Genomic DNA, 15005 nt, shown 5'->3' on the forward strand with positions numbered 1-15005 from the left:
GTCACATGTCTTTATAGGGGAGTGAGAAGCAAATCTCAGATTTAATGGAATGCGTCAACAACTTGAAACTTACATAGCTGATTCTCTTTGATTAATTGACTAGTGCAATTAAGAACTTCAGATCCTCATGATAAAGCTTTTCAAGAATGCTTTTAGGTTTGTATTTAACTCAAAAAGTCCCTTCTATAGGAATTTTCAGTTAATATTAAAATACTGAGCTGCACTGGTGGATAGTACATTTTTTTCATACAGTAGTTAGTCTAATAAGAGTTCTCTCCATATTGTGATGGCTGTAACAATCTTTCACAGAAGCACGCAGGACTAAGTCCATCTTGAACACTCTTTTTTTTAATAATAATATCCTGTAAAATACTACTACTCTTAGCTATAGTGCTGTATTCCTTCTAACCATTTTAATCATTTGAGGTTATATTTCATTTGAAACAAGATTTATTTGATCAAAGCTGTACCTGAACACAAAGCAAATTATTTCAAACTTGTGGAGCCTCCTCCATCTGATAGCTATTAGAAGCTTTAGTTAAATCACTGAAAGCATGTCTTGCAAATGGTTGCCTTTCCTCCAGATGGTAATTAGACCTTTTCCTCTTGCGTAGCAGTCACGAGCTGATTTGTTCTTTTTGTTTGTGGCTTTCAAATTTGCATTAGTTCACATAGTAGCTAGGATTAGAAATTTATTAAGGGATAAAGATAGCTTTGCATCTCAGTATTGCTCTCAGTCAATACTGGCACAAAAAAATGTCTGAACAGAAAGCCCACATGTATTGCTGCTTTTCTTTCTGTAAATCCTGATTTTCTTTCACTGTTTCCCAGGAGTCTTTTCTTTTCCAGAATGGACTTTGTGTTCTCTTGTGATCCTGATCAGCTCTGGAATCTTGGGACCAAATAACTTGTTCTGTAATATGAATTTTTTTTTTTTTTTAATGGCTGGCTGGCCAGCCATCAGACCCAGCCATGGTAAGCATAACCAGGAAGTTTATTATGCCTTCTACAATTATTATTAAAAATATAACATTCTGTGAAATAGGGAACATTTCCTACATGCACAATAAAGGAAATTTTGACAAAAAGATAACACTAAAGACTATTGATTTCCTAGTGATATCCCATTAAGAGACATTGCAGTGGGATAATATTGTAGATATGTCTACTAGTAAAAAGGGGAAATAACACAGAATGTGAGATACCAACTGTTTATTAAATTATTTTATTGAAAAAACCAGCAAAGTTTTTCATTGCATAATGTTTTGGTTTTTTTTTAACAACCATGTTTGCATTAATTTCTGTGTGTGCAATGTTCCTCTCTTATCTCGAAAATGAGGCAAAAAAAATAGTTGACTGTTGTAAAGTAGAATTTGGTTTCCTGTAGAATCTCATCTTGGTACAGCAGCAGTGAGTGGAGCTGCAATAATATGGCAATTGTTAAGGCAAACAGCAGCTGCTGTGTGTCCAACAATAGTCTGTGCAAACTTTGGGCACTAGCACTTGCTTATGACAGAACAGGGTATTGTCATGTGATGCACTTTTTGTCTCAAGTGCCCTGAAATGTTTATTTTTTGACAGAAGGAATCTTTAATAGCTAATCCTCAAAATTATGTTTTGTAGTACACTGCTATATTTATGGATTAAGCCAAAAAAGCCCATTACATTGCATGGACTGAATTGTAGCAGGAAATAAAATTACTTACAAGAAAAATAATTCCTGTGGCTTCTGACTGAGCACTAATATATTTTTCTGGATAGAGTATACAGGAGTGACTTCCTTTCAGAGCATGAGGTAGGAAATGGCATTTATTCAAATTCAAATGCAATTAAGGAGACATTTAAATTAGTTTATAAAAGGCTGTTGGTTTCTTTACATACTAAGAAGTCGGAAATATTAATGAGTTTATCATGTTAACTGTGACAGTGATTCATGGAAGAAGTTACAGCCACAGGGGAGGTATTTTCTTTCAAGTATCTAAGTAATGTTCTGTCCATTTAGTGCCTTTCAATGGGGTTTGGAACAAGTTTTCAAAAAAGGGCAAAAACCAAGTCATAGGTTAGTTATTTTGAAATCTCAGGTTGTAATGGAGTGCTCTGTAGTGCTATGAATGTTCATATAAATTCTGACTTATTCCAGTAGCTGTTCTAATTTAGACCAGATACATAAACCAGTTGAAAGGGGAGGGAGGGAAATGGACAGGAATGCTTGCCTCTAGAAATTGAGTCAAACTTGTGGAGTTCACAGCCACAGTAGCCTCAGAAAGCTATTAATCAATGCTTGTCTCATCTGTGCAAATTTATGAAATTTGAAAATGTTCATTCAGAAAGTGACACTAAATCTATGTTACACTGCTGAAACAGAGTAGGAAAGCTAACTTTTTATTCTCTTTTCTCTCAAAGGAGTTAGTTAACTCCTTTGTGTTGTATCAGTAAATTACAAATCACAGAATGGATAAGGTTGGAAGGATCCAAGCTCTTGCTCAAGCAGGGCCCCCTAGACCACATTAGTGAGGATTCTGTCCAGACAGTTCTGCAATGTCTCCCGTGAGGGAGACTCCACATCCTCTCTGGGCAAACTGTTCCAGTGCATGTTCTCCCACACAGATTTCTTGATCCATGGGAAATTGTATCTAATGCATGGGACAAGGATCAGAAAGAGCTACTTCTACTGTTTATTTTGTTACACGCTTCCCTGTTAGTTTTTTCAGAATCGTGCTTTTGGAAAATTGAGTGCCAAAGCCTTGTTTCAAGGTTTAGCTTGCATATAAAACAAGTTCAATGTCAAAAGGAGACAATCTAGGGTTGTAAGCTTTGTCTCCCTTCCTTCCAAGACTGTGGATGTTGGAGGAGCCAGTTTGTTTATCTTCTGCAGCCACATGCACCTGTCCAGAAGGTTTTCCAGGCAGTGCTGTGGAAAGGTAAAATCAGAGGGAGGGAAACATGTTACAAGTTATGACATGGAGACATTAACTCCACTGGAAGACTGTTATACAACAGCCATGTCAGTTTATTGATAAAACAGCTTTTTTGTCCCTACCTATATCCTGCCTTATGGGCATTGTGGGCTATGCCTTTCTGGATTGTTAGAATCCCCACTGGTTAAAGGTTGCAGTGATGGGCCTCTTGTCTTGCTCTTCACTTACCAGTGAAGTATATTGTAATAAAAACTAATGTAAGTAAAAGACATACAATGTTTAGAATTTCAAGGAGTATCTTTAAGAAAAAAAATTATAATTCTTCCTTTTGGTAAATTGTTATCTGAACAGCTTAGACAAATGTTAAACCCTTGTACAAGTAACATGTCAGGAAGTGCTAAACTTCTGGAAGTTCAGAGGAGTTGTAGATTTCTTAATTTTGTTTTGAAACTATGTCTTTGAATTGGAATTGTACTTACATATAAGAACTACAAGACATGCAGCATGCAACATCAAAACTGACAGGATTTAACATGACAGAGGCAGAAAGTGGTTTACTATGAAAGACTGGAAGTGCTTGCCCCATCTGGATTTGTAATAGAATAACCAGGTAGGAGGTGGATCCAAACTGACCTTACCTTACTGTTTGATAGTTTTCCAACAGCTGTTTCCAGGAGCCTTTTTTTTGTCTTTCAGTAAAGTGTTTTGGTCTCAGTGATGGTGTTTATCTTGTTACTGGTGTTGGACACTTTCTTTTAATTATGTATTTTTAAAAAACCTATGGGTGAGTTTCATGACTAGAATCTTTGTTCCATAGTAACTGTAACCAAAAGCTTTACTTCCCAGTTCAGTAAGATTTATTTGTATAATAATACAATGGGTTTATTTGGTTTTTATTTAAAATGCTGTATGTGGTTGTAGGTAATTAAAAACATTTCCTGAAAAATGGTGGGTTTCACTGTACCATGCTGGAATTGCCTCTGCTGATCATGAAGAGTTGAATAATAGTCATTTGTCACATAGGGTGTTGACTCAGACACAGATGATTTCAATTCAGATGACAGAGGGTGTTACAAAACCCAGCTGTAGACTCTGCTCTGCTTTCCACAAGTTGCTTTGTCTGTGGCAGGAATGGCTGACCTATGGAGCAGTTTTTGACAGCCACAGTTTCTGGCCTAATTTATTCAAGTGAACCAGTGATGCCTTTAAGTTGTTTTAATGCACTGGGTTGGCTCCAACAGTTTAGGAGCTGTTTCCAGTGTAAATTGTCAGTGCTAGCATGGTAGTGGCAGCCTTTGGAGAAGAGTGAAAGCCTGGTAGGATGTTTAAGTTGCCTGTATTAGTGCATAAATTGTCTGTTTCTGTTTCACAGCTAACTTGAGAAAGAGCTTTTGCAGCAGTGTGCCAGCACTTGCAGAGCAGTTGCAGACAGCCACTGGCAAGACACATTTTCTTGGCTCAAAATTATTAATCTCAAGCTAAGGCAATTTTCTCCAAGACCTTTGGTTGTTAGTCAAATTTGGAGAAAAGATAACAAGAAACATTAAAACAGATACTCTTCTTTGAGGTTTCAATTGCACTGGGATTGGAAGAAGCCTGTTTACCTTTTTTGGAAAAGGTACATGGTGGGCACAAGAATATGTGCCAAGAAATTAATTGGCCAGGGCTGATTCTGAATAAATCAATAGGGTGTTAAATAGGAAGCTCTTGAGACAAAACTACCAGGTAGGCTGTTTAGGAGAGAAGAAAGAAAATAGGTTTGCAGGGGTGGCGTGGCTGGGAAGGGTGCTGATTTTCCTTGCTTTCCCTTCTAGGATAATACCTTGCTGAGCTCACAGGGTAGCTCTGGGGTTATAGACTTGGTTGACTTCTCAGTAGAATCAGGAAAGCTAACATTGATAAGCAGTGGGTCAAAGAGACAGCCCAGTCTTAGTATGTTAGAATAATCTCAAATTGAGGTTTCTTGTTTATTTGTATCTAGATACCTACTATGAAACTATGAAAACTTTAGATTTCTGCCCTTCAAAGAGAGTTATTTTCCCAAGAAGAACTTAATTCTTCTTTTGGTTTTGATTATGCCTTCATAGCCTTTTTCTGGAGTTAAAAATAGAATACTGATATCTTCTGTCTAATTAAATTGTGGACTAGATTCTTCTGTTGCCTTTTTTCTCCTGTAACATGATTGAATTCCTTGCACTACAGCAACCCTGAAGTCATTACATGCACTTAAAACAAAATGCAGAAGGGAGTGACCTTTTGCTAGGACTCTGTGTTGTTTATATTGCTAAGCCTGATCACCATCTCCCAGCAAAAGCCAGTTTAATCCTTAAACATTAATTAGATAGTATCTGTTCAGAATTGTCTATTGTTTGCTGTCTGGGTCTTCATTGATTATAACGTTGTGCATCTCCACAATGCCCCTATTTGCCCCTTAGCTCTTCATTGTACAGGGCAGCTCTTATCTTCCTTGCTGATAGCATATCACCAATGGTACCAGTTAAGAGCTGAAAACACTTGTAGCATAATGGAAAGTTCCACTTTTGCCAGGATGACTCATTAATTAACCCCAGGATGAAGAGGCTTCCTCTGCCAACTTAGGAAAAAGTTACGGGAAGATACTATTATATATCAAAAGATAAATGATTGGAAGAGTTATGTCAGCCTTATAGGAATTATGTTTTTTAATACTCTCAATCTGCCTGAAACAAGCTTGGAAACTCACTGAATAGATACTTTGGAAATGGTTTACGTCTTACTTTGTTTTAGGAGCAGACTGACAGCTGCTGAGAAGAATGGACTGGTACTAGCAGTGTTGGAGACAAGCTGTACATCCAGGAGGCACTAAACATATTTTCTTTCTTACTGACCACAAGCTTTTGGCTTCAAATAGGCCACTGTTCAAATGTAGCTACCAAGCTGACCACTTGGGAGGGAAGGAAGAAAATAGGCTTGGTTTTGGGTGGTGTCAGGGGTTGGGAGGGCTCTTGGGACTTTGAAGAGGCCAGGGAAGACTTTGGCTGCTGTGCCTGTCAGACATTGCTGAAAGTGAGTGGGTGGCTGGGGGTATGGTTTCACTGTCCCAGCCTGGTGTGGATGGAATGTCTGTAACTCAGGACTTCAGCAAATTTTTCTTGTGGACTTCAAGGAATCCTGTGATGCCTTCATAGTGCTGGGGGCACAAGTTAGTTTTTATCAAGGAATCTTTGCCAGATCTGTAAGATAAAGTGTTGTGTGTCTTTTGTAGCAGCGAACCAAACAGAGTGGTCTCTACATAAAGACATATGATGGGTGTAAATATCTCCAGTGAGGAGCTGTAACAAGGCTGGAGTGAGAAGGAAGCTCCAGAATTTGAGATTTAACTCCTAGTCATTTCTGAGATGGAAAAAGCTTTCGCTGCAGAAATCTCCCTTCAGAACAGAGAAGCAGTAAAAAAATTTGGGAAGATGCTTCATTTAAGCTTAAAGTGTGCTTGGACTTGATCTATTAACATTTGGGCATTTCAGGCTTGAAAAGTGGCTATAAAATGCCACTTTTAAAATACAGATATTTTTAATCTTCAGTGGAGCTGCTTCATTGATTTCCCCCCAGATGCACACATGTGCAGGGGTGACTTCTGCTTTTTACCCCAAGGAGTGTCTGTTTACCCAAAATACAACAGGTTAGACAGCCTTGATTCCTGATTGTCTCTTTTTGGCTGGTTATCTCAGTCTGCTGTCTGTCTAGGAGGAAAAACAGGTGCTGAGCTGTGACAGGGTTTGTAACCATGCAGAGTAAATTGGGGGGCACGAAGCAGAAAGGAATGTAACTTTGTACTAGAGACTGCAAGCAAAAAGAGATGGGGAAACTAATTTTGTTAAGAAAATGAGTATGCCAAGTAAAATACAGGTTCAAACCATTTGTTCCCTTCAGAAACTTCATGGTCTAAATTTGACATAGACTGTAGCAAGTATCCAAAGAACTGCCATATGGAGGAATAGCAGCTTGAGTTAAAATCATACACTTAACAGCTTAATTTCTAAATTTCTATTGAGCAGTGTCTCAATTCAGCAATAGAAAAAGGATGCTTCATGGGGAGACTTGAGTGAGAAAGGAATGGTGTGACTTTTTGAGTAGATCTTGCAGGTGCAAAAAGGAAAGGCTGGGAAGAACTGTCTGTAGTGGCCAGCGAGACGTGAATCCAGGTGTAATCAAAACTATTTCAGTTTGTTACTCAATAGTGAAGTTACTGCTGGAACTGGCTAAATCAGATATTTTCAACATCTCACCAAAGAAATGACCAGTCTGAGGAGGGGTAAATAACACTGACTTTTTTTTTTACTTTTACTAGTAAAAGGAAGGTGACCTGGAAAGCCTTACAGGAACCATGTACCTGTCCATACAGGAGAAGCTGATAGAAATTATTTGCAGCTTCGAAGTCTTTATGAGGATCTTCCTTAATCAAGTGCTGGGGTTTTTGACATCAAGACTGTGATAAGCAGAGAATTGGATCTGTAATGGCAGAAGATGGCAGGCATTAAACTGACATCTGAAAGGGTAAAAAGGAAAAGTAACAATTTCAAAGTTAGTGGAGACTACATGCCCAAAATAAAGAAGGAATGGCTGCTTTTGTTTTAAATAAAGTCATCCTCCCTCAGCTCCACGGCAAAGCACAGGACAAGCAATGAGAATAATATGTTAGGGGAGGGAAGGAGAATGATTGGGGAATAATAGCCATCTGTAGAGAAAGGAGCCACTTAGGATCCCACAATCCTGCTCTTTTAACAAATGTTGACTTTAGTTCTGTTTATGGATTTGGAGAGGAAAAGTCTCTGGAATACTATTTCATTTGAAGTTGTTGGGGGAAATGCTGTTGCTGGATTCTCAGTATTTCAAACAAGTTGTGAGTATTGATACTTTGAATATTTCATGTGGCAACACATGAAATATTGATAGATAAATACAGCATTTTATTAGATAAACTCCAGTGTCTCATCCTCAGCTCTGCTGTGTTATTGTATGTGTATACTCATGAGCTGTTTTTTTTCATTTATGTGAAAAATAATGAATGTGAACAGCTCTTCACCTTTGTAGAAAACAATTTCAGCTCCTTCTGTGTTCACAGGTTTCAGATGCAGCCTGAGTCTGAGAAGTATGAAGAAGAGATGCCTTCTCTGCACTGGGGTATAGATCCTGTATTTTCTGCATTTGCAAGACTCTATATTAAAGATATTACAGAAATGAGAGAATCTGTACAGGTGCCAGGTATGTATTTATAGGTGCTGATTATCATGCACACAGGTGCAAGATTATCAGGGAGGAACCCAGAAAACTTATAATTGATTTGTGTTGTGCTTTTTATGAAGGGATTGAAGAATACTTCACAAACATCAGTAAAGTAGTTTTCCATTACCTTAAGCTAAACGATGTTAATATCTTTTAGCAGTTCTAAGAACAACAGGTTGTATGTGAAAAATAAAATATATTTGTTAAAATCGTTTTCCTTTTTCTCCAGAACCTCTTCTACATCAAGGTAATGTTGTGTTTCCTCTATGTGGTGGTGCTTGTTATATTCTGATTAAGTTAATTCTAAAAAATGCTTGTCCTTTCTGGCCATATGTGTTGTTATCTCTTCACCATCTCTACATTTTTTGCAAAATTCTGACAGTTGATGACATTGCTGGATGTGTGATTTTGCTTTTTCCTAAGAATATAAATACATTATAAGACAGATACAGGTTTTGAGGTTTTGTCTCCTTAATTTCTAGTTGTGATAGATATATGACATTCTTCATACATTGGAACAACCTTGTTGTAAATTCTGGTCTCCGTGCTGGACCTTGCCCCACAAGTGTCTGCTTTGCAGTCTGTGTCCTGCTCGTCTGCAGCGTCACCCATGTAAGCTTTGGCTGAAGTAACACAGCTCTGACCTTGAATTGCTGTTTTCACTACACAGGCTTTAAATAGACTGCAGTGTGTCTTCTGCTGTGGAAGCGTTCATTGCTCCCAAGTGAAGCCTGACACGGTGCAAGATTATCAGGGAGGAGCCCAGAGAACTTAGAATTAATGGGGAAAAGCAATAAGCCCTAAGCACAGTGTATGTCTTTGGTTTGTTTTTGATGTTTTGTTTGTGGTTTTTTATTTTTATTTTTTTCTGTCCACAGAGACTAAGTACCCCTGTTTGGCTCTTTGAATGGGCTTTGCCTTGTAGGTTTTGTTATTCTTCAGTTTTCTTTAACAGCATGGATAACAAAAATGCTTTTGGAGAAATTAAGGGCTGGTGGGTGTTTTTTCTCTTCTTGCAACCATTTTTACGTGCATAAGGACTTCACAAACCACAAATACCAGTCTATCTATCCATCTATCCATCCTCTGTTAAATAACATGGCAAGAGACTTTTATGATAAATCCTTTGCAATATTAGGCTACTGTTGTTGATGTTTGTCCTACAGTAAGTTTTATATAGAGGCCTTTTTAAACTGTCTCATAAATATCTTCTAGTAGTACTGCTGCGGGAAATGCTTCTGGTAAAAACTGTTCTTCATCAGTTACAGATTCTTTAATTGTTCTCAAACAAAATACAACACAATTCAATGCCAACAGAATTGTAGTTTGGAGTTGAACATTAGTACATACACATGTGAAAATGTATTCAGAATAATTAACCTTATAAACACCAACAAACATTTCATGACAGCAGGAACAGTCCTAGAAAGTACAGTCCTACTCTTTTTTTTTTTTTTGCCTCCAAAATACCTTAATTTCCCTTCTTACTTCTCTTCCTGTTATATTACTTAACTGAGTTGGCTTCTACTTCAGGAACTTTTTCAGATTTGTCATTACCTTTGGTTTTTTCATAAGATGATCCTAAGGAGGTCGTTATCTGTCATGTCAAGATATCAGCCTTTACAGTTGGTACATTTGAGCTTTCTCCAGTTCCTGTGCATCTGGCACTCTGCACTCTGCTTGCTTGCAATCCTATATCATTTTCTAAACCAAACTTCAAATAAAATGAAATTTCTTAGAACCAATATCCTGAATTTTGCTCATTCTCCTGGTGCTGTATACGCATCAAACCAGACATTTTTCTGTGTATCTTATTTGTTGGCAACAAATGATAGCACAACAAAAACACTAAAATTAATACCTTTTGGGGAAGGAAGAACGTAGGTGTTTGTTGTCAATGCTTCCTGCCTTTAATGGGCTTTTAAAGACCAGCTGAAGCTAAGTATATGGTTGGCTATAAATCAGTCATTAAGTAATGGTAATTAAGAATGAATGAGTGGAAAACAAAAAGTTGTAACTAGGAAGAATGGAAAGAAACACAGTCTGAATGTCAGGAAAAACATCCCTAGAATGCCATCTGTTAGACCATGGCACAGCCTTCCCAGGAAGAAGGTGGGATGCCCTTCACTGGGATTGTTTATATTCTGACTGTACATATTGCCAGGAATTTACTGTACAAAATGGTCTTGTATTGGCCCTGAGGAAATGGACTGAATGACCTAATGAGTTTTTTCTTTCCACTTTTAAGCATTAGGATTTGATGCCACAGTGACTAATCCCTTAAAACAACACAGAAGGAAGCAGTAAACCTGGCCAATTACACTGCTGCTATAAATGGTGACAAGAAGGCTGGAAAATCTCCCAGATAAAAACAGCAATTGTGTTGTCTTAGCAGCCTTGCAATGAGAGTGGGTGTCAAACTCAGTTGTAACACATAATCACATCATGGAAATGAGCTTTTCTCAGAGTTATCATGCACCACTGCTTTGTGTCAGTTTATCAACAAGGAAGGGAAGCTACAAATAGCATAAAAGGAGGTAATAATAATTAAAGGAATGGCAAACAGCACAGTAGTGCTGGTACAGACATGACCAGCACTTGCCCTAGAGATTTCTGTATCTATAGCCCCCTGTAGCACTCTGTGGCTGTTGTGGTAATGGCATTTTGCTCTGGGTGTTGATTACTGGGGTATTAGGAACCTCACTGAATGTGTTTGTCCACAGCTTCAAATATTTAGTATATATTTATTGCTACCAATATGAACTTAATTTGAACAAATAAACTGGCAGGAGGAGTAATTTACACTTTGAGGTCATCAACTCCAACAACTTTTAACAGGTTAAATATAATTTCATTCTTCAAATTAATTCAGGTTGTTTCTCTGAGAGTAAGGGTGGAGTTCTATGTGAATTTATGGGGAGGGAGAGAACCAGTTTTATTTGGTCTCTGTCATCCGCCAAAACTCAGCTTACTAACTGGGAAACAAACATAATAACACATTGCTTGTTTGCATAATCAGGAGCTTGGAGTCTCTGCTCCACAGTCTTACTCTAGACCAGAAACTAGCCCAGACCTTTAACAGAGATGTTGTAAGATTCAGTGAATGACTACTTACAATGGGAGCATCTCCACTGGGGGTTTCTGCAGCAGTATTTATTTGTGCCCTGGTAAATGAAGTGAGAGACAAGTGGACAGACCTGCCAAACATTCTCTGTGCCAGACCTGACCAGTGACTGCACAATTAGTATAGCCAGATCTGAGATGATAGCCATAGATGCAACCTCAAAACATTACAGTGGAATTTCATGAGAAGAATTTCTGCTTATGAGCTGCTCAGCTGATCACCTCTGATTTCTTCTGAAACTTTTGTGTTTTCTTTCTGTCTTGTGTGAAGAAAGTTAATTCCAGGCTCATTTAAGGCTGCTAGCTATGTAGGACAAGTTATTTTTGGATTTTGGGTTTAGGTTTTTTTTAATACAGAACGTTTTTCTGACTCCCTTGCTGCTGTGTTTCCCTTTGTAAGAATAACACTTGCCATGGTGTATGGAGCCAAATGTTCCCTTCTGAGTCCCTTGAGTTATCTACTTTTCAGAAGACAGTTATTGAACATCCCAGATGGCTTATTTCAGTAAAGCAGCAGTATTTGAAAACTGAAGAAAACACATTCACTGAATACTAGCCAGCCCAGGGTATATTTGGAGCTTATTGCCCTATTTTCCTCCTGCTGTTGGACTGTGAAGCCTCAGTGTATGATGTTTACATTAGTGTTTGTTAACAACATTCATCACTCTCTTGAAAGGAATTACAGAGCAAGGCAACCTCAGCGCTGTCAGAGTCCACTGGGCTGTGATTTCTCACTGTTTCCTGGACATGTTTCTAAGTGTTATTTAAGTTATCTTTATAGATGCACAAAAATAGCTTTAAAGGGATGTTTTTAGAACATGTGTTTTCAGAAACTGAAGTTCAGGATGCAGTCCACAATGACCGCTGTAGTGTACTCTGCAGTCTAAGAGGGCTGTTGCTCTCCCCTGCCCCCACGGCTCCTGTTCTTCTAGAAATGAAAGACAGAATTATGTTAGTTTTCCTTTCGGAGGCTCTGCCTTAATCAGGAACAGCTGCATTGTGAGAAGCTCAAACTGCTTCCTTTGTGTTCTATTATTTATTCTGAAGCCTTATGAAGATATAAAAAAACTCCAAACCAAACAACAAAGCAAAACAAAAACCCAAATGAAACAACAAAACAAACAAACAAAAACCCCCTAATGCTTGCAGCAGACAAACTGTTTTTCAGATCCAAATGTGCAGGAAAACAAGAGGTTAATAAGATTCTGACGCTCTACAAAAGCAAGCTTTTGGTATCCTAAGTACAGCTGATACTTTCTCCTTTTAGTGTCCCTAGTCTTCAGTGATGCAGGAGATTTTTCCTGTGTAGGCACTGTATAATTTAAGATATATTAAATATGTAAGAAAGTATGTTTTTTTTATTGACAAATGTCACTACATAGGGTAGGGTGTTGAAAGAAATAGTTCACACTAATCAAGCATGTTTTGTCTCTAGGTATATTCTTTTATAATGGACATCCAATAAGACAGGTGGATGTTGTTGGGATAGTGGTTCAAAAGAAGGAGCGAGATGCCTTTTATAATTGTGGAGGTAAGGAAAATGTCTTTCTTTCTTCTTGCACTTATCAGCCTTTTATCTTAGTTACTGTTAGAACTGAAAGGTTTCCCTGTGTGGTCATTGTGTATTCTTGAAACAAATGTGCTCTTACCCTAATACAATGTATATCTACAGCTGAGATTACTTGGCAAATGTAGGGAAGCTACTGTTTGTCTCCACTTGAAAAATAGAGAATTAAATAGTTAACACAGAGTAATTGATTCATGTAGCAAATCTTAATTTTGGGTGTTGCTTTGTCACTGGACTCTGCCGCCTTCCTCCCCTATTTGCAGTACCTTTGGTCAGATGCAAACATATTTAACAGTGCCCACAAATGGGAAATCACTTCATCCATATTTGAACCTTAGAAATCCCTTCTGACTTTTTGTATGTCTTGTAATATTTTGGAGCCAACTTCTAATAGCAGTCAGGAGCTTGTTTATGTTTAGATGCACAAGAGTTTTAACAAATAAACTCGGGCATCATAGCACCAGTCCTTGCCAACACCAGCTGGGAGTTGTCTCCTCCATATTGCTTTTCCCAGTATTCAGTTTTATTCACATGGAAACATCTGATTGTCATTTTGTTCAGCTGTCTTTTACATCTGGAGAAAAAGCAGAGTGGAGCAGTGGTGATGTGGCAAGTTTCAAAAGGTGGGGGGAGGTCACCTCACAGCAGGAAGGGAGAGCTAAATGCACAGATCCTATTGAAGCCCTTGTGGCCAGTGTCTTCCTCTGCCACGGGTTTTCACCTGGTGGAGGTGAGTCACAGAGTGCCTCTCCTTCCCAGTTCCCTTGCTTGTAAAATTGCAGTTCCCTGACCCTTGGGAGTACTGTGAAGATACAGCTGATGAATTAACCAGGTCCCAGGTTCCCCAGCATCAAACTGCTGCAGGGTGGCATTGACTGCAAATGCATTTATCACTTCATGAAAACAGAGGAAGACAGAATCAAAACGACCAAGACAAAACCAGTTCTATGGGTAAGGATTTTCCATGCTGCTCTCAGCAGCAGTTTAACAACTAAACCTGTGGAAAATGTTTGACTGGAGCAGAAACTAGATGAATAGAAATAAAAAGAAACTGCAGAGTAGTGGAATTAAGGCCTTAGATCAGCCGACCTTCAAGTGCAGCTCACAGTAAGCCTGGCTTCCTGCTGTCCTTTCACATCCAACTCCACTCTTTGTTCCAGCAGTTCCTGGTTTGAGTTTTCAGGCTACCTGCCAGGGTGCCCCTCCCCAGCCTGCCCTCCCTTTCAGGCAGGCCGACTCTGCCAGCACAAAACTGTAACTTCTTAGACAGTTTCCTGCTTGTAACTTCTTGCATCTCTCAGTTCAGCAGACTCTGGTGAGTCACGGGGGTTGCATCAGTTGGAGTGCCACACACTGATCAGGACTTGCTCACTTTCCATCTGCTTAAAAGTGACTTACAAAGAAATTCCCCCTTTGTACTTTCCCTCTGATAGGGAACTGAAATATCTTCGTGTCCCTGCCGTGATCCTCCCCCATTTCCTATTTGTCTGTTTCAGAATACACATCACTCACTTTAAAGAATCTTAGGTCCTCTGCTGAAAACTCTACAGCCAGAACTGATGACAAAATTATAATTGTAAAAAAGAGTTAATTTACTCTTTTCTGGCTTACAAAAAATTGCGTGCTGTGTAATATCTAATTTTGACACTTTGATTTGATTGTTTCTTGCTATTATTATGATAAGTTAGTAGAAAGATATCTAATCAAAACATAGCTTTGATCAAGCTCATTTTTTACCTAATGCATCTTTTTCTGACCTCTTTTGTCCCCTTTCCTTTTTAACAAAACCAAACATCACGTGAGGTTTTGTTTGTACTCCAAATCTGACTTGAAAAGCTGAAAGGCAGTTGGCTTAAAATCAAAAAATAATTCTAGCATCTAATACACCAGCATCTAATACACCAGTAGGTTCTTGCAGGCCTGACAAGAGCCATACCCTTTTTGTCATAAAGAAATAAAAATTTAGACAATTATCTCATTTAGCAGGTAGCTTTGAGCTATCCCTCAAATAATTAAGCAAGAATCAAAGAAACCAAAGCCAAACAAACAAAAAGCAGGAAAAAAACCCCAACAAACAAAAAGTAAACCCACAAAAAAACCCAAATAAACAAAAGTTTAAACCCATAGAGATGAGG

At 38.4% G+C, this 15005-nt stretch overlaps 1 protein-coding gene across 4 annotated transcripts in view; it reads left to right on the forward strand.

The window, feature by feature from the left end:
- The window catches only part of STN1 (STN1 subunit of CST complex), a 42472-nt gene that overhangs the window by 5780 nt on the left and 21687 nt on the right, over positions 1 to 15005 (forward strand). For 2 of the 4 annotated variants that reach the window (XM_041461547.1, XM_041461550.1), the window contains exons 2-3: positions 8020 to 8159; positions 12739 to 12834. In XM_041461547.1, the coding sequence (XP_041317481.1) occupies positions 8027 to 8159; positions 12739 to 12834 (229 nt within the window). In that variant the 5' untranslated portion in view covers positions 8020 to 8026. Of the gene's footprint in view, positions 1 to 7341; positions 7452 to 7737; positions 7798 to 8019; positions 8160 to 12738; positions 12835 to 15005 lie in introns of those variants that run through there. The other 2 variants (XM_041461549.1, XM_041461548.1) reach the window with 2 other exon arrangements.

Source organism: Pyrgilauda ruficollis, unplaced genomic scaffold (assembly GCF_017590135.1).
Source record: "Pyrgilauda ruficollis isolate IOZ18807 unplaced genomic scaffold, ASM1759013v1 scaffold15, whole genome shotgun sequence".
Classification (NCBI taxonomy): domain Eukaryota; kingdom Metazoa; phylum Chordata; class Aves; order Passeriformes; family Passeridae; genus Pyrgilauda; species Pyrgilauda ruficollis.